The 23,142-nt window shown below is 39.3% G+C and overlaps 1 protein-coding gene and 1 long non-coding RNA gene across 3 annotated transcripts; one reads left to right on the forward strand and one right to left on the reverse strand.

Annotated features, from left to right (window-relative positions):
- Positions 1-15,823: 15,823 nt before the first annotated feature.
- Positions 15,824-17,827, forward strand: LOC148715218 (uncharacterized). Of its 2 annotated transcripts, none has more exons than XM_089930744.1 (7): positions 15,824-16,052; positions 16,141-16,376; positions 16,493-16,696; positions 16,799-16,891; positions 16,981-17,082; positions 17,179-17,571; positions 17,657-17,827. In XM_089930744.1, exons 1-7 carry the CDS (start codon positions 15,884-15,886, stop codon positions 17,705-17,707), a joined length of 1,248 nt encoding a protein of 415 aa, XP_089786870.1. In that variant the 5' UTR covers positions 15,824-15,883; the 3' UTR covers positions 17,708-17,827. The 2 variants fall into 2 exon arrangements, with proteins under 2 accessions (XP_089786870.1, XP_088580010.2); XM_088723884.2 differs by having other exon boundaries at positions 15,827-16,052; positions 16,132-16,376.
- Positions 17,828-22,240: 4,413 nt separating this feature from the next.
- Positions 22,241-23,122, reverse strand: LOC148715219 (uncharacterized). Its single transcript, XR_015988251.1, has 2 exons — positions 23,022-23,122; positions 22,241-22,556 (listed from the first exon to the last, which is right to left on the reverse strand). It is a non-coding gene; the product is annotated as an uncharacterized LOC148715219 (long non-coding RNA).
- Between the last annotated feature and the right edge of the window lie 20 nt (positions 23,123-23,142).

Genomic DNA, 23,142 nt, shown 5'->3' on the forward strand with positions numbered 1-23,142 from the left:
TTAAGCAGATTTTTTGAATAGATTAAATGGGTCAAGCTGATCCGGTCTAATTATTAAATGGGTGAAGACAAATTAAATAAATTAAAAATTTAAATTTGAACTTAATTTATTTAATAAATAGGTCTAGATGAATTGATTTATTTATGATCCAAATCGACTTACATCAAATCCAAACTTGTCTAAAGTGGATCGTTCGTGGATTGAACTGATGTGTTGGTTATAAATTGCCGCTCCAATTTTACACTTGATATTTTATCAGTGTGCAACGGTTCTATAAATGGCTGTCTGCTGTGTTATCGTGATAAGATTCCTTGTAGGCTCTAATCAAGGACTGACTTCCAATAGAGTGGCCTGGCCAGTTTGGACTTATTCGCTGCTGGGGTTTTGGGGCATGGCATTCGGCCACGACTTCAGACAGTTGGGTCCAGGTTGGCTGCTCAAGCCCATTCGGTGTCAAATTGGACCGAGTGCATTGGAATGGTCAAACCTAACAGGGAATCCATATCACACAGCATTTGGCCTCAAATATCCAATGGAACCAAGAGTCGAGCAGGTTATATGGAAAGCTCATGCAAAGAAAACCCCAACCATGAAGAGTTTATGGGAAGTTGGATAGTGTTCACTTATTTTTCTTCAGGGACTTCTTCCAAGGACGTCAACATGGTTATGAATATATAGTGTTCGAAAGTGAATTTAAATACTAGTTGCAATTTAGTCATTAAAAGTATGTATGAAAACTGTAAGCTTGATCGAAACTGCACTCCTTAAGTCCAATTGCTTGGTTTTCATAATTGTTTCACTTGGTTTTTATATTTTATGACCAAATTGACAGAAAGAAGTTAGTAAAGTTAATTAACAAAATTCAATTATTAAAATGAACAAAAAGATGTATGGAGATTACCCTTGCATGGAAATGGAAGTGATCAAGTAAACCTTAAACCAATAGCAGAAACAACCAACAAAACGGCAGGAAAGTCATATCTCATAAAAGATTATATAAAAGGTGAAAATGGCATGTAATAAGCAAACTATTTTTTTGCATATATTGTATTATCAAAACCACCTTACTTTGGCAATAATGAATAATGTTAAAATCATATGATTGATTAGGATCATGATTGATTTGCGATTGATTGTGCCAAACCTAATTGGCCTTATCAAATTTTACCTTTATTGATTTATGATTAATTGTGCCAAACTTAGTCGGTCTTACCAAACTTTGTTAGTTTCCTAATCTATATAAAGACTGCTCCTGTATATTGTAATAGACATGCAGAAATACAATTTTCTTCTCTAATTCTTCAATTTTAACATGGTATCAGAGCCACCGATTATGCAACTTCCTATCGTTCTCTCTTCCGTTTTTTCCGTGGTCGTCGCCGCTCGTAGATCCTCTATTTTTTCGACCTCGTTTGGGGGATAGCCGAGGCTCCGGCTTTGACAGATTTCAAAGCTTCCTTTTTCTCATCAAAATTCTAGAAGCGTAGCTTTCTTTCTCTCTCCTTTCTCTTTTTAATTATTTTTTTATTATTTTTCTATTATCTGTTGAGAAAGAAAAAAAAAAAATCTGTTGTGGGGTACTGTTCTTCACGTGGAGTGCTCAGGCGTCGTCCTCTCTCCTATTCTCCTTCCCAAAGTCCCAAAGTCCCTTTCACGTGAAGTCCCGCTGCGTTCCTTCCTCAGCTGGTTGGAAAAGAAGGACAACTGTTCCCTGCAGCTCATCACGACACTCCTCGAGGATCTTGGCAGCACCTTGCAGCATTGCTGTAAGTGGGTCTAGCCCACTTGAGGAGGCCCAATAGCCCACTAGAGCTTTACGTCTTGTTTTTTTGGCACAACGCAAGGGAGTGCGCATGAAAAAAAAAAAAAAAAAAAAAGGAGGCGCGCGAACAGTGGCGCTGTGGCTGAGAAACAAAAATAAGAGGAGCCGTGTGCGGCAGTGATGAAAAAAAAGAAAAAAGAGAGAGCAGCAGAACAGCAAGAAGAAGCCGCAAATCAGTTTTGCACGCCGTACAAAAAAAAAAAAAAAAGATTTTAATAAATTAGATTTCTATCTAAGAGTTGTATTAGATGCTATAGGGAGTTATAGTATTCATTATTAGGAATCTCATTACATTCTTGAGTTCATCACATTGTGGTGGTTTGGATGAGATCATTGTTAGTCTTAGGGAGGTGATATTGAAGTTTTTCCAATTTGTTGTGAACTCAAGTTTTGGGCATAAACTTGAGTATTGTAAACTCTATATTTATTATAGTGGATTGATCGGATTTGCCTCGTGGTTTTTTTCTTCTACACTGGAGGGTTTTTCACATAAATTTGGTATGCTCTTTTTTTGTTCTTCAGGTGTTGATATATTGCCTGTGTGAATATTGCTTTTAGTTGGTTTTGGTTTTGGCTTAGTTTATTCCGCAATATCCCAATTTTGGCACCAACAAGTGGTATCAGAGCCGAGGTTGTGTGGGTGTGAAGATATTATGGGAGTAGATGGAGAATTCTTCGGGTACCATGATGAAACTTAGTGCTTCTAATTATTCTATTTGGAAGCCTATGATGGAGGATATCCTTTACTTTAAAGATTTACATAAGCCCATTGAAGGTGCTAATGCTAAGCCAAAGAACATTAGTGATAGTGACTGAAAGAAGATGCACGGAAAGCTATTGGGTATATCAGATAATGGATTGATTTCAGTGTGTTCCATCATGTATCTCAAGAGACAGATGCCTATAGTCTTTGGATGAAGATAAAGAGTCTCTATGAGAGGAAGACGGCCCAGAACAAAGCCTTTGCAATTAGGAGACTTGTGAATTTAAAGCTGAAAAAGGAAAGATTTGTTGCTAAGCATTTGAGTGAGTTCCAAGACTTGGTGAATTAGTTGACCACAAATGAAGATAGTGCTAGATGATGAGTTGCATGCATTATTATTATTGAGTTCATTGCCTGACAGTTGGGAGACTTTGGTGGTGTCACTCAGTAACTTTGCTCTTGATGGGGTGCTACAACTTACTCTGGTGAAAGATAGCTTGTTCAATGAAGAAATAAGGAGAAGAGACATGGGTAAGGACCGTGCATAGACTTTTGTTACAGAAAACAGAGGAAGAGGTAAGAGCAGAAATTTTAAGGAGCGCAGAACTTCCAGAAAACAGTCTAGTGCAAGAGGAAAAATCAAGTGTTTCTACTGTAATAAAGAGGGTCATATGAAGAAACACTGCAAGGCTTGGAAGAGAAAATTAAAAGAGAAAAAGAATCAGAAGAAGGCCAACAATGAAGACACCACTGCTTGTGTTTCAGATGAAGCAGTGGCAGTTCTCTGTGTGGGAGAGGACTAGTGTTGTTATGTTGCAGATCCCGATGTAGAGTGGGTAATTGACTCAGAATGTTTCCGTTATATCACTCCAAAGAGAGAGCTCTTCACTACTTATAGAGCAGATAATTTTGGCAGGGTGAAAATGGAAAATAATAGTTATGCTGATATTGTGGGAATTGATGATATCTATTTTGTTACCAATGTTAGATGCTCCTTTACACTCAAAGATGTACGACATGTTTCAGATATGCATCTGAATCTGACCTATACTAATGCTTTTGATATAATTGGGTACGAAAATTATTTTGGCAACAGAAGATAGAAACTATTGAGAGGGTCACTACAACAAATGAGAGTTTTTCCGACGCTAGGGGAAAGCGTCGGGAAAGTTTGGCTCAGCGCCAACCTTTGCCGACGCTTTTCCCTAGCGTTGGTAAATCCAAACAAACGACGACGCGTTAAAGCGTCGGTCAAAGTTTTAGAAACTTCGACGCTTAAAAGCGTCGTTAGAAAACCCATCTCCTCCATTTTCTATCGGTCGAGGCCCTTTCTATCAGTCGATGCCCTACTGTGCAAGCGCCGACTTCTCAGCTCCATCGCGATCCGTGGCTTCCCCGCTGCCGTCTTCCTCCTCCTTCTCCTCCTCCTCCTCCTCCTACTTCTCGTCCTCCTTCTATTCTTTGTTTTGTTCTTGTTTTTAACGCTCGCCCGGCCCCCTCTCCTCATACTCTCTCGGTCGATGCCCTAGCTGCGCGCCGACATCAAACTGATCTCACCTCCATCCCTAGCCTCGATCGGTGATCGAAGATTCCGCTTCTCCGCCATCGTCGACCTCGCCGTCGTCTGAGGTAAGCCTCCTCCTCCTCCTCCTCCTCTTGTTTGTTTTCTTCTTGTCTTTAACGCTCGCCCGGTACCCTCTCCTCATCCTCTCTCGTCGATGCCCTAGCTGCGCGCCGACATCAAACCTCCATCCTAAGCCCTAGCTACTCGGCCGTCGTCTGAGGTAAGTGATCCCCTCATACTCTCTTTTAACATTTATTAATTGCATATTGATTGTTTAGTCCGAGCCTGGTACACCGAATGCATTTTGTTTTTCAGGCAGTATCAGGAATTTTTCCTAATTCCTGTAGGAAAATTCTTCACCAGTTGAGGGAGATGCAGATACAAATCCCCTCTTCTTTTACATTTTTAATAGTAAAAGAAGAGGTGGCATAAGATCCTCCATTGTGCTGGAGTTGTTTGTATGAGGCTATTATAACAACTTGCTTATTTATTCATCACATTTTCAGAATGTTTATGCATGAGGCTATTATAACAACTTGCGGGATTAGGAGACAGTTTCTGAACCATTTGTGGAAATAAGGATCTTTAGCACTTGCTAATAAAGAGATGGAGCAAACATGAGACATTGAGACAAGATAAATGCGGATCCAACAATGTTAAAAAAAAAAAAATCAAGTGGAGAAAGATAAATTAAGACAACTTTTTTAAGTTTTCAATCTGTTCATTTTGGTTTTCATTCTTCCAAAAAGTAGGAACTTGCATAGTGTAGGCAATCATGATATGTTACTTCAGTATTGCAAATGTTGTATGTGTATTTTGTATCAGTTGATAGGTAAATATAGAATGAAGAAGCGATAGCTATTCACCTTAATGAGTACAGCAAATTTGTCACTCTATTAGTTGTAGTTGGAGGTAGGTCTAGCACAAAATTATGAGATTCTTTTCCATGATCTCAACTTAATATATTGTGATTATAAATTTTAGTTAAGTGTTCTTCATACCAAGATTACTGCAAATTGCAGCCTGTAGGAGAAATAAGAAACTTTAGACATTATATCTCAGAGATAGAATAACCCTTCTACATCTGCTTCAGGTAATTATTCTTAAAATGTGTTTAAATTACTTTGTTTTCTGAAACCAAATCCTTTTTCTTCACTCTACTTAGTATATCAATGTATTTTTGAATATCCCATTGAAATGGAGTTACATGGACATGGCATGATTGTGTGGGCTTTTTAATTGTTATGATGTAAATATTCGTTCTTCCCCCACCATGTTTTCTTATTTTCAATAAAAAAAAAGTTCTTTCAAATGTGCACACTCAAGTAAACAGAATAAATAACAGCAGCTGTTTTTGCTGTTATTGCCGACGCAATTGTCTGTTTTTTCCGACGCTATATAAGCGTCGGTAAATCCTAGTTTTTGCCGACGCTTTCTTCCTGCGTCGGCAAAAACTATTTCCACTCTGGTATCTCCGACGCTATGGCGACGTTTGGCGTTGCGTCGGTGGTACTTTAGCCGACGCTAAAAAGCGTCGCTAAAGGTCCAACAAAGCGCCGGGATAGCTATTTTTTCCTGTAGTGGGTCAATGGTATTTACTAGAAGAAAGCTTTGTTGCACACTTTATAAAACACAAGTAAAGTTGTACGGTGGTACAGTGAATATGACTGAAGATGATGCTTTACCAGATCTATGGCATAGATGGCTGGCTCACATGAGTGAGAAGGAATTATAAATTTTGGAAAGAAAGTTCCTCATTTCTTTTCATACAGGTACATCATTGAATCTTTGTGATTACTGTTTACTTGGCAAGCATCATAGAATTTTTTTTTCAGAAAGCCTCTAATAGAAAACCCTATATATTGGATTTGGTATATTCTGATGTGTGTGGTCCTATTAAAGTGGAGTTTTTAGGTGGCCGCAAATATTTTGTTACTTTTATTGATGATGCTTCACGAAAAGTATGAGTTTATGTTTTAAGAACAAAAGACCAGGTATTTTAGTGGTTCAAGCAGTTTCATGCTTTGGTGGAGAGAGAAATAGGAAAGCAATTAAAGTATCTTCATATAGATAATAGAGGTGAGTACATATCTAATAAGTTTAAGAATTACTGCTCAGAGCATGATATTAGACATGAGAGGTCAGATCCTGGTACCCCACAACATAATGGTGTTGCAGAGAGGATGAATCACACTATTATAGAAAAAGTCAGATGTATGTTGAGGATGGCTAAACTGCCTATGTCATTTTGGGATGAAATTGTACTTACTGCATGCTACTTAATCAACCGGTCTCCATCAGTTCATTTGGATTTTGATATTCTTGAAAAAGTATGGACAGAGAAGGATGTTTTCTACTTTCATTTGAAGGTATTTGGGTGCAAGGCATTTGCACATGTGCCGAAGGAACATCGAGCAAAGCTTGATGATAAGGCTATTCCTTGCATATTTGTTGGTTATGTAGATGCAGAATTTGGCTATAGGCTATGAGATCCAGAGAAGAAGATCATCAGAAGTAGAGATATGGTTTTTTATGAAGACCAGACCTTGGTAGACTTTGAAAAAGTAGAGAAGCCCAGTCAAGCAGTTCAAGGTTTTCCTGACCTTACCTCTATCTCTTTGCCTCCAGAAAGTGCCACTGATGGAGAAGAGATGCAAGTTAAAACGAAGGTGATGAGCCAGTTGTTGATGAGGATGATTTGTTTGAGCAGGGAGAGCAGTCTACTCTGTCAAAGAGTGTTGAGCAGAGGGAGCAGCCTACTGCGGTAGAGTCTCAGGTTAGGAGGTCTACCAGAGAGCGTCGTCCATCAATTAGATATCTTGAATCAGAGTTTGTTTTGATTACTGAAGAGGGGGAGCCAGCGAGTTTTCAGAAAGTGCAAACTCACAAGGACTAGCAGAGCTAAATAAAAGCTATGAAGGAAGAGATGAGTTCCCTACAGAAGAATGACACTTATGAGTTGGTAGAGCTTTCTAAAGGAAAAATGGCTCTAGAAAACAAATGGGTGTTCAAGCAAAAGATGGATAGTGAAAAGCTAGTGAAGTACAAAGCTCGATTGGTAGTAAAAGGCTACAAGCAGAAAAAAGATATTGACTTTGATGAGATATTCTCTCCAGTTGTCAAGATGAGTTCCATTCGAGTTGTTCTGGGTTTGGCAACTAGCTTGGATCTTGAGCTTAAGCAGTTAGATGTGAAGGCTGCTTTTCTCTATGGTGATTTGGAGGAAGAGATCTACATAGTTCAGCCAGAAGATTCTGAAGTAAAAGAAAAAGAGCACATGGTTTGCAGGTTAAAGAAGAGTCTGTATGGGTTAAAGCAAGCTCCAAGGCAATGGTACAAAAAGTTTGATTCATTTATGGTGGGTCATGGCTATACCAAGACAGAGGCAGATCATTGTGTGTATGTCAGAAAATTTTTTGATGGTAAATTCATTATTCTTCTGTTATATGTGGATGATATGTTGATAGTAGGACAAGATGTTCAGTTGATTCGCAGTTTGAAGGCAGAGTTGTCCAAAACCTTTGACATGAAAGACCTTTGTGTAGCACAACAAATTTTGGATATGTAGACTTTTCGTGGCATAAAAGCTAAAAAGCTATGATTATCACAGGAGAAATATATTGACCGGATACTTCAAAGGTTTAACATGAAGCAGGCTAAATCGGTCAGTACATCTCTTGGTGGCCACTTCAGATTGAGTAAGAAGACTTGTCATTCTACTAAGGAAGATAAAGATAGCATGACAGTAGTTTCTTACTCCTCTGCAGTTGGGAGTTTGATGTATGCTATGATTTGCATATGCCTAGACATTGCTCATGCTGTTGGAGTTGTTAGTAAGTTCCTTGTTAATCCTGACAAAGATCACTGGCAAGTAGTGAAGTAGATCTTTAGATACTTGAGAGGTAGTTCCAAGATGTGCTTGACTTTTGGAGGCTCCAAAACCAATTTTGGAGGGTTATACAGATGCAGATATGGCAAGTGACCTCGATGGAAGAAAATCAACTTCGGGGTATTTGTTTACTTTTGCAGGAGGAGTTGTATCTTGGCAGACAAAACTGCAGAAGTGTGTTGCCTTATCTATCACTGAGATTGAGTATATTGTAGCTATTAAAGCAGAAAAAGAGATGCTTTGGATGAGACGGTTTCTCCACGATTTGGGTTTGAAGCAAGATGAGTATGTAGTTCATTGTGATAGTCAAAGTGCATTAGACTTGAGCAAGAATGCTACATATCATTCTCGCACGAAGCACATAGATGTGAGAAACCATTGGCTATGCCAGGTAGTTGCAGAACAGTTAATACTACTACATAAGATTTACACTGATAAGAATCCAACTGATATGATGACGAAAGCTGTGACTAAAGAGAAGCTGAAACTTTGTGCCGGATTGGCCGGCATGGATCCTAACTAGCAAGTTAGAGTACAGTCTCCTTCCTCTGTGGCATAGAGGGAAAGATTGTAAGTGGGTCCAATCCACTTGAGGAGGCCTAATAACCCACTAGGGCCTTACATCTTGTTTTTTGGCACAACCGCATGGGAGTGCGCGTGAAAAAAAGGAGGCGCACCAACAGTGGCGCTGTGGCGGAGAAACAAAAATAAGAGGAGCGGCGTGCGACAGTGAAAAAGAAGAAAAAAAAAAAGAAAAGGAGAGAGCGGTAGAATAGCAAGGGGAAGCCGTGAATCAGTTTTGCACGCCGTACGAAAAAAGAAACTAGTTCTTTTTCTTGTCCTTTTTATTGGGTTTTTTTTTTCACAAAGTGATTTAACAATTTAGGTTTCTATCTAAGAGTTGTATTAGATGCTATAGGTAGTTATAGTATTCATTATTAGGAATCTCATTACATTCTTGGGTTTATCATATTGTAGTGGTTTGGATGAGATCATTGTTACTCTTAGGGAGGTGATATTGAAATTTTTTCAATTTGTTGTGAACTCAAGTTTTGGGCATAAACTTGAGTATTGTAAACTCTATATTTATTATAGTAGATTGATCAGATTTACTCCGTGGTTTTTTTCTACACTGGAGGGTTTTTCACGTAAATTTGGTATGCTCTTTTTTTGTTCTTCAAGTGTTTGATATATTACCTATGTGAATATTGCTTCTAGTTGATTTTGGTTTTAGCTTAGTTTATTCCACAACATTCCTGTTTTGGCACCAACAATTGCGACATGGGCATCATGGCCACATGCATTCATCTTGCTAGGGACTTTGCTTTTGTGGTCCCACTCCATGCTCTCCTGCATAACCACGTAGCTGCCGCTCGTCGCAGCCGCCATGGGTAGAGTGATCAGGGCTCAGTGGAAGGTTGCGGGTTCGGTCTTCCGCTTCCACACCCACCACCGAAAAGGCCCGGCTCGCTTCCGGAGCCTCGACTATGGGGAGCGCAATGGCTATCTTAAGGGCGTTGTGACGGACATCATCCACGACCCCGAGCGCGGCGCCCCGCGGGCTCATGTCACCTTCCGCCTCCCCTTCCGCTACAAGCATCAGAAGGAGCTATTCATCGCCGCCTCTCTCTCCCACCTATGGAGTTAAGATTTAGAGTTACTATTTGGGGAATGGAGTCACCGACGGCTTGGATGGAGCCGAGCCTTGAGATTGACAAGCTGAGCTACGAGATCTTGTCCAGGCACCTTCCAGTCAAAACTTTCTGGGGCTGTGGGCCTACAACTTTTGCCATGCAGCGTGTCACCGATTTTACGGAGATAGGAGAATTAAGCTCCCTGAGCACCCGCTTCCAGTGCACCTATTGAGGAAGTTAAGTTCTCTGAGCACCCGCTTCCAGTGCTCCTGTTGAGGGAGTTAAGCTCACTAAGCACTCACTTCTGGTGCTCCTGTTCCTCTGTGTCGATGACCCTCTCGCTCCAAACCCCAGTAGCAGTGCGCACTACAGTAAAACTCATCTTTTCCAACGCTTTTTCTAATCTTTACCGATGCTTATACGCGTCGGCTAAAGTCCCAGCAACGCTAATTAAAGCGTCGCAAAAGCGTCGGCGATACCGGAGTGGCAAAAGTTTTTGCCGACGCTACACGAAAGCGTCGGCAAAAATAGGGATTTGCCGACGCTTATAAAGCGTCGGAAAATCTCTATTCCTACAAAAAAAATATAGTCTATTCCGACGCTTATAAGCATCATTGTAAATATTTTTTTTTACAAAAATTATTTACAAATCTCTGGGGCCTTGAGGATGGCTTATAAGCCCTGATCATTGCCGACGCTACATGAAGAAGAAGAGGGAAGAGGCAACCTAGCCCTGATCATTGCCGGCATCTCAGAAGAGAGAAGAGCTCCAGATCTCAGGAAAAATTAAACGCATGCCAACCTAGCTTAAAAATATGTAAATAAATAGCCATACCTAGCCCAGGAGCTCCAGATCTCTCTTCCCGCTATCCACAGCCATCACTGCAAAAGAGAGAGAGAGAAAAAAATTCAATCAAAGTTTGTTCTTTGAAACTATATCTTTTATCCTGAAAAAAAGAAAGAATGAAGAACGGAAAGAGAAAAAAAGATGAAAAAGAAAAAAAAGGAACAAAAAGAATAAAAGAAGAAAAGAAATGAAGATAAATAACAAGGGAAAATCTGAAAACTCCTTCGGTCGATGGAGCTATCGTCGACGGCGAGGACGTGCAGCTCTCCGCCGGTGCTCATACACCCCCTCTCTGTCTCCATCCACTGTTCTCTTCCGTCGCCATCTCCTTTCCGCCGGATCGAAACCCTAAAACGAAGTAGAAATATAAATAGAGGGAGGGAGTGAGAGAGAGAGAGAGGAGGAGGAGGAGAGAAGAAAAGGACCGCCACTTTTCTTTGGGGTTGGAGCATCTCCTCCACCTATTTGAAGCTGGACCATGGCCATGGCTCCGGATCAGGGGTTAGGGATAAGGAGGGCGGCGGGCGGCTAGAAGGGTTAGGGATCGGGAGGGGTTTGTATATATGTGGGTGGGGGTGGGTGAAATGAGAAGCGTCGTGGGACTCCGACGACGCTTTTAAGCGTTGTCTAATCCCCGCTTCTCAGCTCTAGTGTTGTGACCGCCGACGTTTCTTAAAAGCGTCGGCAAATTTTGGCGCTCGACGAAAATTACCGACGCTTTTAGGAAGCGTCGGCGTATATGCGTTGGCGTTTCTCCTTTTTCCTGTAGTGACGTCAAACCATACCGTCAGAAGCTTGGCGGATAAACTTGGCAGGCGCGATCTCGTTCCAAACCCCAGCAGTAGCACGTCAAACCATACCGTCAGAAACTTGGCGGGTAAATTTGGTAGGTGCGATCTCGTTCCAAACTCCAGCAACGGCGTATCAAACCATACCTTCAAAAATTTGACGGATAAATTGGCAGGTGCGATCTCGCTTCAAATCCCAGCAATGGCGCGTCAAACTGTACCATTAGAAATTTAATGGATAAATTTGGCAGGCGCAATCTCGCTTCAAATCCCAGCAATCTTGCGATCTCTTGTTTTCAAACTCAAGTTGGTGTCTACTTTATCATCTTGAGTTTGAGGGAGGATGTTAAAATCATTTGATTGGTTAGGATTATGGTTGATTTGTGATTAATTGTGCCAAACTTAGTTGGCCTTTACCTTGATTGATTTGTGATTAATTGTGCCAAACTTAGTCGGTCTTACTAAACTTTCTTAGCCTTCTAGTCTATATAAAGACTACTCCTGTACATTGTAACAGACAGGCAGAAATACAATTCTCTTATCTAATTCTTCAATTTCAACAAATAACATTATCTAATTTCTTACCAAAGATTAGGATAACAAGTTAACTTTTTTTCTACTTATTATTGAACGGAAAAGAAAAATAGCTAGCAATTTTGCAGAACCATATTTCAGAAATCTTTTTCTCCTTTCTTACATCCAAAAGAGACTATGCTGAATATATGAATTAATCCATATCATTAAAAGAATAAAAAACAAGTACTACATAATCCTCAACATCCAAAAAAAGCTCTTGAGATATTAAAAAAACAATCTGTATTACCTTCGAATAGTTCAACTCATGTTTGCTCGAGAAGGCCAAATAGACAAAGCCCATGTTCCATTAGTTCAAGCTATGGTCTGAAGGAACCCAGCCCAAGTCCTAACATAAGGACCAAAGCATGTCTGGCTCGAGTTCATATCACACCTAGCTCGACGTTTGCATTCGGCGAAAAGTCAAATGGTTCAATTACGTTTCGGCTTCCTGGGGATGATCGATTAGTTGGATAGGATTAGGTCCGCTCAGGCACGCTATCGGTTCAAGCCCTGGTCGGGCCACATATACTGCCATATTATGAGCTAAATGCCCCATGCCATGGTTATGTTGGTCTACTAAAGTAGATTTGACACATTTTCTCTTTTAGAATTTTGAGGGCTGATGGATCCTGTAAAGATAGTTTTGAGCAAGCACTACAGTAAAATTAGAAAAGGCCGACCCTTTTTTGCCGACGCTAGGAAAAAGCGTCGGCAAAATTTTCTGCCGTGCCAACTTTTGCCGACGCTTTTTAAGAGCGTCGGCATTTGGAAGAATAAACGACGCTTAAAAGCGTCGTCATAGTCGTCTAGCGAAAGCGTTGCTGCGAAGCATGGGAACTGGACCTAGGACGACGCTTTTAAGCGTCATTATTGTCCCCGGCCTAAGACGACGCTAATAAGCGTCGAGTAAACACGACGCGTATAAGCGTCGATCAAAGACGACGCTTCTAAGCGTCGTCTAAGGCTAGAAACCCTTAAAACCCAGTGCCCGACCCCGATCGATCCCTCCCTCATTCTGCCCTATTTCTCCTCTTCGGCTTCCGTCTTCCTCCTCTCCGGCACTGCCTTTGCCACCCGTCTTCCTCCTCTCCGGTGCCGAGCGTTCGACTCCAACCTCCTCTCCTCCTTCCTCCTCTCCGGCGCCGACCGACCAACCCCGACCTCCACCTGAGGTATTTTTCTCCTCCTCCCTTTTCTCCCTCCTTCTCGTCTTGCTTGTTCTCCTCCTATTCTCAGTACTGCTCTCATCTCTCTATCTGTCCTATGTGCTCTTCTTCTTTTTTGGGGGGGTTTCTAATTGTATTGATTGTTGGTGATGTTTGCTACTTGGACTTAGTATTCTTTGCTTCGAACTATATGGATCACCCTTTGTTTGTTATATTTTGCTACAATTTGGATGTTTTGTTGTTCTACTCGTATGGGTTTTCCTCACAATTTCCATCGAGTCATCCTGCTTTGTGAACAATTCTATTGGGATAAACCTTCTACTTCATCTTTTTGTTTTTAAGTTTCTCGGTTTTTATCTATTTATAACTTGGCATTTTGGTAAGATAGGTCTTGTTCTGGCGTTTAGAAATTCTTTGCTTCATCAGTTAAGGAAAGTTGAATGGGTTTTCATTTTCTGTCAAAGTTTTTCTTAAGATTCTTTGTAGTTGTAATCCTTGATAATTTAATTTTGCTGACATGGGTGATACCGCTGTTCTTAAATGAGTTCATCTTAAAGTTTTTGAATTATCTGTAGAATTTGATCTTTAGTCTACAGGGATACGTTCCAAGATTTCTCCAGGTAAAAATTTATGTTGTTGCACAAAACTGATTAGAATCGAATTTGACCTCCTCCCTGAGGTATTTTAAGGCCTGTTGACAACATTCAACTTAGTGGAAAGGTCTTCTCGGGCCATCAGAAACATGGGAAGGAAAACCACCAAGTTCCAATAATCTAAGTTTTGACTTCTTATAATGCTGAAGAGCTTTGTGTTTTGTAACATCAAACCATCAATTGCATGCTTGCTGATTTGGGGCATGGACTAGATATTCTTGCCTTCCATTCATTATTGTTAAAAAGAAAAACTGCATGTTACTTTATATGATGCTTATTCTGTTACTCAAGTGTCATGTCAATATTTAATTTCCTTTATGCTTAAGCATGGACCATTAAAAGATATATGACTTAATACACTCTGATTTTCAGAATGTGAATGTGAATGTCAATTGCAACTAGTGGTGTTTGGACCTAAACAGGAGAAGATGAAAACTTGTGTTAGGAACCTAGGGTACGGCCATCACTTGCATTCTGCTGTTGTTGGCTGATATAATCACCATTTGATGTAAGATGCTTTCTGTAAAATCAAGTTTTGAAAGAGTATTCTCCCTCAAGTTGCTTCAAGGTCTTGGTCTCTATTTTAACTCAATCACAAAAGTTTCTGAACCATGGGCCATCTATGAATAGTTTAGCATTGTGCCACCATTATCAATGCTAGTGTAGTTGCTGCAATCTGATGCTATTCTTGCCTATGTCAGAGCTGCAGTTCTTCATAATGCTACTCTGACACAGTAATAGCTGCTGCTTTAAGTTTCACTATACAGGTGGTCAGAGATGACTAAGCCGCTTTAGATTTTACTATTATGATGGTCAAAGATGACTAAAAATACAACCTTGTCACAGTCAGAGATGTGTTAGTCAAAGGCCCCGAACTCTGTTTAAGGACTGCTCCCAGATGTAGAATATGATCGATCACAGCAATTAGGTGCATCAGGCAAGATGAAGTTCCCATTGTCTATAAGATAAATTATTCTTAACCACCTAATTGATACTCCAAATTTGCGTATAACCCCTACAACCTAAGCACTCTGATTCCTGACTCATTTAAAAACAGAAGTACAGCAAATCCCCCTCCCCCAATGTCTTCATGTTCCTGTACTGGTTCCCTCCTCCTGTAGGCTTCAAAGTCCATCCTTCAGCACTCCAGCATTTTTCACATCACTACCCTCTCCCAAATCCCAAAAGCAGTAACTCAAATTTGAGTAATCATCAACTGTCCTCTGCAATTCTTATTTCTAATTCTAATCTAGTTTCATCAATTAACATTGTATTATATGCTAATAACATACATCATGGCATTTCTTAAAGGTATTAAATCAGCTCATCTACAAAAATTAGGACCATATACGGGCTTTTGCCTTAATCAGCTCATCTCCGGCCTGAATCATGTGGGACTTTTTTCCTCCTTTGACTATAGCCTGCTGCTTGGCAAGAACTGTTGTCATCTGGTCTTGTGATAGTGGATCATGGAGCATCAACTGTTCCAGCTGCATCCAACAAGAAACTGTAAGTGCAGAACCAAATGCCTCAAAATGTGAAGCTTGTGCCATATCCATTCTCCATGCTCCCACATGCTACTCTTCGATATCTTTTCATTAATATAATTCTAAGTGCTTTTGGAGGAGAAAGGTTTGTAGCTCTAGATGTGACATTCGGTTGATTATAAACTTGCTGCACTTTAAAAAAGGTGGGCTTGTCTGCTTTTTACCTAAATCTCATTAGGAGAATCCAAAGTAATACCTTCTCCGTGTCTCCACCAACATTATCTGTAATGGTCTTAACAGATAATGTCATATTTCCATATCAGATCTTTAATCCCCATTTGTAATGAAAACGGTCTTACTTGGAATTTAGAATGAGGCTATAAGCTTGAAGACATTAATTGCTTCTCCACTTTATGAATTCTTCTGGTATTGTGCTTTATGAATCATTCTCCACTGATTACTTCCTTTTATGGCTACGTCCACTGCTTTTGCATGTTCTTCCAAATCATTTCTAAGTACTCTCTGTTATAGCTCTTTGGTTATGAAACTTTGCTTTTGCAAGTGAGATACATAATTATCGATTGCATTGCAGCATGCAGTATGGTGGGGAACTCACTAAACTAAAATAAGAGCAAAAGATGGTGGGGAACTCACTAAACTAAAATAAGAGCAAAAGATGGTGGGGAACTTTATTTAGTATAAATTTATTATTTAACCAAATATTGATTCTTTTTTATGCATACCAGGTAACAATATGCCCCGGGGGAGACGATTTAGAGATGTGGAGTTCCAGCATTCTCAGGTGGGATCTACTTCTGATCAGTCCCTACAGTCCCAGCAGCCATGTGAGCACCAGCAGCACGAGTCAGGATCTCAGCACGAGCCTCCTGCTGATTGCCCGGAGGATGAGCTCCGGATCCAGGGTAATTCGATTTAAAGTTCATATTTTATGTTCATATTTGTCTTCAACTTTTTAAGACATATTTTATTTAATTTTAATAGATGGACAAGGGACGGTGAGGACGAGACGGGGACCCACTCAAGCAAAGGATGTGTGGAAGCTTCCTCCGGGTGAGAAGATCATCATCCGATGCAACGAATTGGGGCAGCCCATCAATAGAGCTGGAAGTCTTCTATCAAGCTTCTTAGGATCGGTTGCACGCAAGGGTCAGCTGTGTCCGCTCAACTATACGAAGTGGAATGACATGCTTCCTTCGTATAAGGTTGAGCTTCTTAAACTTATAGAGGTAATGAATTGAATTTATTCTTTATAATTCGACACCTTCTGTATGTTAATTTGCTTTGTACCATAATTTTATTTTAGAGGTTTAATATTATTATAACATTCTGTACCTTGTTGTAGGGTAAGTTTGTACTCCCTCCAGAGAGCCATGATTGGGTGCTAAAGTCCCTCAACCGCAAATGGAAAGAATATAAAGCAAAATTGAAGACGGACTTCAAGCGTGAGGGTATGACAGAGGAAGAGGTTGCTCGTGTGACTCCTCCTGATGTATACCCTCAGCAGTGGAGGGAGCTTGTTCACTACTGGTTTTCTGAAAGAGGACAGGTCATGTATATTGTTTCAATATCTTCTATTATCTTTATTACTAATATAGATTGCAAATATATACATTGAATCATATTATACTGTGTGCTTTTATTTTGGCAGACATATTCTAATATTGGTAGAGCTGCACGAGCATCTCAAGCAGTTCCTCATACTTCAGGCTCGAAGAGTTATGCGAGACGTAGAAATGAATTCGTAAGTTCTTTTGAAACTATTTGAAACTCTACTAACATATAGCATGTATCATGATATATAGTTTACCAATATACTTTCCGTATGTGTAGATAGTAGAGCATGGAAGAGAGCCTGGTGAGGTAGAGTTTTATAAGATGACCCACACTCACCGAGATAGCAGCTTTGTCCGGGACGAGTCGAGAGATATAGTTGTATGTATTCATTTTTTATTTGACCATAATTTTTTTATTAATTTTACTTCTTTTAAATTATTAATGTGACTGTTTATTTTTTTGAGAGAGATATAGGAAAGAGCTACAAATCTTATTTCAGAGCGCGTCGGGGAGTCATCATCATCCGACGCGGCCAGTCGCGTCGAGGCTCAGGTCTATGCAGAATTGATGGGCCCAGAACGTTATGGACGCGTGAGGGGTTACGGTATCGGAGTTACCCCCACTCAGCTGTCTGCAGTGAGCCGATATACCCAAGATGCCAGACAAGGTACTAGCACTGCAGAGGTTTGTAGTTTGAAGACAGAGATGGCACAGATAAAGCAGTCATATGAGACAAGGATAGAGGAGATGAGGCAGAGTCATATGACTGATATGGCGGAGTTGAAGCAGAGCCAAGAGTTGAAGATACAATCTTTGCAGGATCAGCTTGACCATATTTCATCTTTTTTGCAGAGATTTGCTCCTCCGGTACATAACTAAATATATTTGAATATTTTATATAATTATAATGTATTCTTGTATGAGCGTGATGACTTTCGTATTTTTCTTGTAGGTTGATGATACTTCATCTACTCGTAGAGATGATGATGCCGTCGATCCTTGATACATATCGTAGATTGTGTACTTAGGAATTTGAGATGTATATTTTTAGAATGTTTTTGAAGTACAATGTAATCAAATATTATAATATGAATGTAATCAAAGTTCTTGTTTGTGACGTGTATTTTGTTATATATGTGATTTAGTGTATTTGTTTTGTTAGAATTTAATGTGTACAGGGTATTAAAAATTACTTTTATAATTTTTTTTTTAAAAAAATTCATTTGCCGACGCTTTTAAGCGTCGGCAAAAGCGACCGGCACAACACTAGGAAAACTGGCACGCCTTTGAAGTTTGCCGACGCTTAGAGGCGTCGGCTAATGCCATAGTTAACGACGCTTAAAAACGTCGGCATAGGCCGCCTTCGCCGACGCTTAAAAGCGTCGGAATAGACCGCCGACGCTTCTTCACGCGTCGGCCTAAACCGGCCCCACGCCCACCTGCCCGACGTCGGAGCCACGCTTTGGGGAGCGTGGGTGAGAAATTCGCCGACGCTTAAAAGCGTCGGTATAGACGAAATATAGCGCCGGGAGATATCAATTATTTTGTAGTGAAGTTTCCATTTTAGAGTTAAATGATTAACAAATAATGCAAAAAATAATGTGAAAAAATGCGGGAGTTACACCATGTATTGCTTGACCTAAAATAGATAGTGGATTTGTTTTTATTGTGAAAAATGACGAGATTGAAGGAATATGCTTAGAACTTGACGTAAAGGATACTGATCAAAACGAGACCGCAAGTTGATGAGAAAGTGAAGTGCAAGAACAAGAGGGATAAAGGTAGAAGAAACTACTGCACAATGATTTTATTAATCAAATTCAAGTTTGCCCATACAAAACCCTAGGCTATGTTATATATATGGATGAGACTTCCACAATTGATTAGGAATAGAATTTCTGACATAAAAATAAGATAAAAAAATGTGAAAATTACAGGAGAGGAAGATCGATGCCCAAAGGAGCTAGGCACCTTCGCCTAACTTAGGCCCCCAACAATGGATATGGGCTAAGAAAAATTTAAAAGCATGTTTGGTCATGGCAACCATTAGCTAGGGGAGGATCATAGGTTAGTGATGATGAGCTAAGGAGGAGGAAGAGGAGGAGGAGAAGAAAAGAGAGAAGAAGGAACAGTGCAAAGAGAAGCGGCAATGACAATGTGAGACTTAACATGATCTTAGAGGTAGATCTTCTCACTAGTGGCAATAGAGGAAACCAAGACCATCTCAGCAAAGCAAGGTTTCCTGGGGGCAGAGACGACAACTATGGAGGTTCCAGTAGTGGCAAAGACCAAAATGATGGCCATGCTGGATACCAATGGTGAGCAATGATGATGAGGCGATAAATAGATCCGTAGATGCGGTGAGTGTTATCAATGGGGGTGAAGGGGATGGACAGAATTTTTTTAAAAAAATTTAGACATGGAGAAAGGTATATTAGATATTTAAGCAAATTGTAAGACTCACATAACCATCGTGTTAGTTTTTTATTGAACTCGAGTTAAGAGGGATGGATGGAAGTATCATCTTGGGTCAATTTTATGACTTGTATGATCCAATTAAAAAATTTTGAACTCCAAGGGTGGAGCCAAAGGTTAAGGGGGGCAAATTATAATTTGTCAATTATATTAAGCTTATTTTCCCTTCTTCAGGTGGTCCTAGCTCGGCGTATCGAGCCAGGACTAGCTCAAATATGGCAAAGGCTAGCTATAACCTCTGTAAGGTGTTAATATCACCTCCAAATTTAGAAATATGGAACTCATGGTATTTGAACTAGTCCCAACATGTGCGCAGTTGAGAATAGTCATAAAGTTAGAAGTCGGCGAGAAGTCGGCATTCTTGCCGAGTCCAACTAGCTCTAAAACAAGTCGAAGGCAATGCTCGTGTTCAAGTTCATGTCTTAAAGAAGGATAGTGCTAGATGAATTTAAAAGCTTTTGTACTGCATGGTTCTTGTAACATGCCAAAGTTTTTGTCTTATCATAGTGTGGTTAAAGAGTCACGGTAGAAATCAAAGTTCTGTTATTTGAGATTGTCTATTTTCTTTGTTTCTACCTTAGATAAGTCATAGTAGAAGCAATAAATAGTTATATATGCAAACCAACAAGATTTAGAGTGTGTCAATAATATTTATAATGCTTCTTCTTCCACTTCGTGAATCCTCTCCTTCGTCCATTAACATGGATCTCTCTCATGTCTATTTTTTATTATTATATATTTATTTGATGGTCTTGTACACACTAATAGGTATACTTGATATGTTTTTATGCTGATTTGATCCTAGGCTTGTCGTAACAAAATGATATCTGTAGCAAACTAATTTGGAGAGAGTCTGAGATCAGTGAGGTGTGTGCCAATTTTTGAAGATGGACATGAGTATGGATTTGCTCGTCCTAGCCTTGCCAAGATTTGCTGGAAAAATTTGCATTTTTCAGAGAATCAAGAAGCGAAACGTCTTTACTTTTAAAAGTTTGGAGGAAGCCACTGATGAGGATGGCCACAAGAAATTAAGTCACTGATAAGAGTTTGAGAAGCTCCCTCATGCACCAAAGAATGCACTAAAAGGAGACCACAAGAATAATACACAGCTTTGGCCTATATCTATCTATCAAGCAGTAGATGAAATGATTTTGTGAAGATCAGTTAAAGAAGCTCGGGATCTTTTGGAGGAAATATATGATGCCAAAGAAGGACCAAAAGAAACCAAATCAAGTCATGGTCATAGTTGCAACCAAAGGACCCCAAAAAGTGATGATAAAAACACATGATGATGAAAATATCTAATATGTCTTCTATCTTTATTGATTTCAATGATGAAATTTGATTCCATATATGATGCACATATTGAGCATGTTGTTTACATGGAAAATCTAACAATGAGGTTAGAACAGAAAATTTTATTCATATAGATCATGCAGAATCTATAATATTGAAGATCAAAGTGCCTACACCAATAGTCTGCACAAAGAAAAATGAATGAAGATTTAATTGAAAGAAAAAATGTCACAGTTAGTAATCTGGAGGTTCCGTTACTAGTACCTGAAGATTTAGAGAAAATTATTGAATTATATGATATTGATGATGAATGGGCATCAAATAATAAGAAAATACAAAAACTCATAAAAAAATGGTTATTTTAGTATTATTGATGCAAAAAGATATTGGATTTGTGATCAGTCAGTTGACGAGCAATGTAAAAGAGCAAGTTCATGTGCAAGAGATGCATGGTTTAGCTTCACAGGTAAATCATGATATTCCAGTTAATGTTATGTATTGCAATAAAGGTTTGCTGATGATCAAGAAGATTTACTATTTTGGGAGTATGTATGGTCCAGATTAATTGCATCGATTAATGGCCTCACTAACAAAGATATAGAAAGATGTGAACCTTTTGATCATGGTTGGATGGTGAAAGATATAGATGACTATCTTACATTATTTGATTTTCATGATTTCTATTGTACTAGTTGTTCACAGGTAAGCAAGAAGAATTTAAAGCTTTGGATTTTCTAATGGTTGGGATTGGCTATATACAAGGTATGATTATTGATTCGACAAAATATCCAATGGTTCGTATACCATGATAGAGATGGTGGCAACTGATTCAATGTTTCATGGAGTTGACAAAGTTTTGAAAATTTTTGAAGTTAAGGACTTTATAATTCCATGGGAGTTAATAGTAAAGTTATAAGTCGACAAGAACTTTGTGATCATATACGTATCCAAGATCTATTTAGTGCATAGTTGTTGTAAGGCTAAAACACAAGCCCGTTTAAGCTCTCGTATCTTTGCTAAACAAAAAATTCAAATCCAATAAAAAGTACTAAAGATTCAATTACAAATACTATGATCAATTCATAGTCAATCCAAATGAGCCCATGCCGCAGCATCCTCTAATCCATATAGGCTATGGGACAGGTCCACTCCGATACCATTTGCAACAATATTCTAAAATTTTATAAAAAAGATTAGCTAGAAGATGTTAATTTGATTCCTTAGCCCTGCATGAATATTTAAGATTTATCTAAGATGTAGCTGGTGTGGGACTGAATACAAGGTCGCACACATCCTCACATATAAAAACTTACCCCAACATCCAGAGGGTCATGTAACCCTGGTTTTCTTTATTCCGACCCTGTATAAGTCAAGCCATATATAGTCGCATATGCAACCCACTAAGATTCGAAGGGTGTCAATGATATTCTATGATGTTTCTCCTCCACTATGAATCCTCTCCTTCATCAACTAATGTGGACCTCTCTCCCACGTTTTTTTTGTTATATTTATGTGATAGTTGTACACATTAAAAGGTGAACTTAGCATGATTTGTGCCTATTTGTTTCTAGGCATATCACTGTAATAAAGTGGTATTCATAGCATTCTCTAATGGGACTAGTTCAAACATAAAGAATCTTAGAATTACTCATAAAAAATCCTCCCTCACACACTGGCATTTTTCATCACAATTCCATAGCTACAATTAAGATAAGTAGACATTCCATCCACAACATAACAACTTGAACAAAACCATGCAGGCTAATTAACCAGAATATAATCTGTTTGACTTTATTAAAAGGGAGCACCCTCGATGTTTTTAGTAAAAGGGAGAAAAGTCACGCGGTGGATTAGATATCTCTATCCACCACAGTTATTACAAGAACCACAAAAGGATGCAGATAAGGTGCAGAAAGAAGGAAAACAGAAAAATATCCCATATGAAGGTAGACTTCCATGGGATACCAGAAACTCTATTAGGTACTTTATTTAAGAAGTCAATGCCCGAACCAGCACACTAGCAGCATGGCTTGGAGAGTCCAAGGTGCGTTCTTGACTTCCATTTCAACTCTCCTGCCCTCCTGTCCACCAGAAATATATCAGGAAAGGTAGAAGTCAGACATTTGTTAAACTAGTTATCTTGTGATGCATGTTAAAAAAGATGTAAAAGAATAGTGGCGAAACAGCTTAAACAATTTAGACAGGAGAGTGGACATATAGCGGTATGATGTACGAAATCACTAACGAATATGTTTAGGAACAGAAAGGAGAAATAGATGTATAGGTAAAATGAGAAATAAAGAAAAGCTAGAAGAAAAATAAGAGGAAAAACTTTATATCAGAAATTTCACTGCGATCTCAAAATCCCAAAACCCGAGCAAGTAGACCTTCTTGTTGAAATGATTCATGACAAAAGGTACGTTAAAATTCCTTAAGCATAAAAAACCAATTGTTTTTACAGAAAAGGGAGACCATAAATGATTTTTGTAACACCCAAAGAAGACTTTTGAGTTTCTGAAAAGATCAACTAACTTATGTGAGAGTACCTCCTTCAGCTTCACGGGACATTATTACCGAACAGAGAACTTATAACTTGATCACAGGTATTGGTCACAAGTGCAGTCAGCGTCGCTATGGTGTCGGCAGAGATATTTGAATGTGGGTTGG

The sequence above is a fragment of the Phoenix dactylifera genome, chromosome 1, assembly GCF_051530095.1.
Source record: "Phoenix dactylifera cultivar Ajwa chromosome 1, Ajwa_hap1_PhDact_Kaust_v1.1, whole genome shotgun sequence".
Classification (NCBI taxonomy): Eukaryota; Viridiplantae; Streptophyta; class Magnoliopsida; order Arecales; family Arecaceae; genus Phoenix; species Phoenix dactylifera.

Coding starts and splice junctions, on each gene's coding strand:
- LOC148715218 (XM_088723884.2), top strand. CDS start 15,884: ATGCCCCGGGGGAGACGATTTAGAGATGTGGAGTTCCAGCATTCTCAG. Junction 16,377..16,492: donor AGCTTCTTAAACTTATAGAG/GTAATGAATTGA, acceptor ACCTTGTTGTAG/GGTAAGTTTGTACTCCCTCC. Junction 16,697..16,798: donor GGTTTTCTGAAAGAGGACAG/GTCATGTATATT, acceptor TTATTTTGGCAG/ACATATTCTAATATTGGTAG.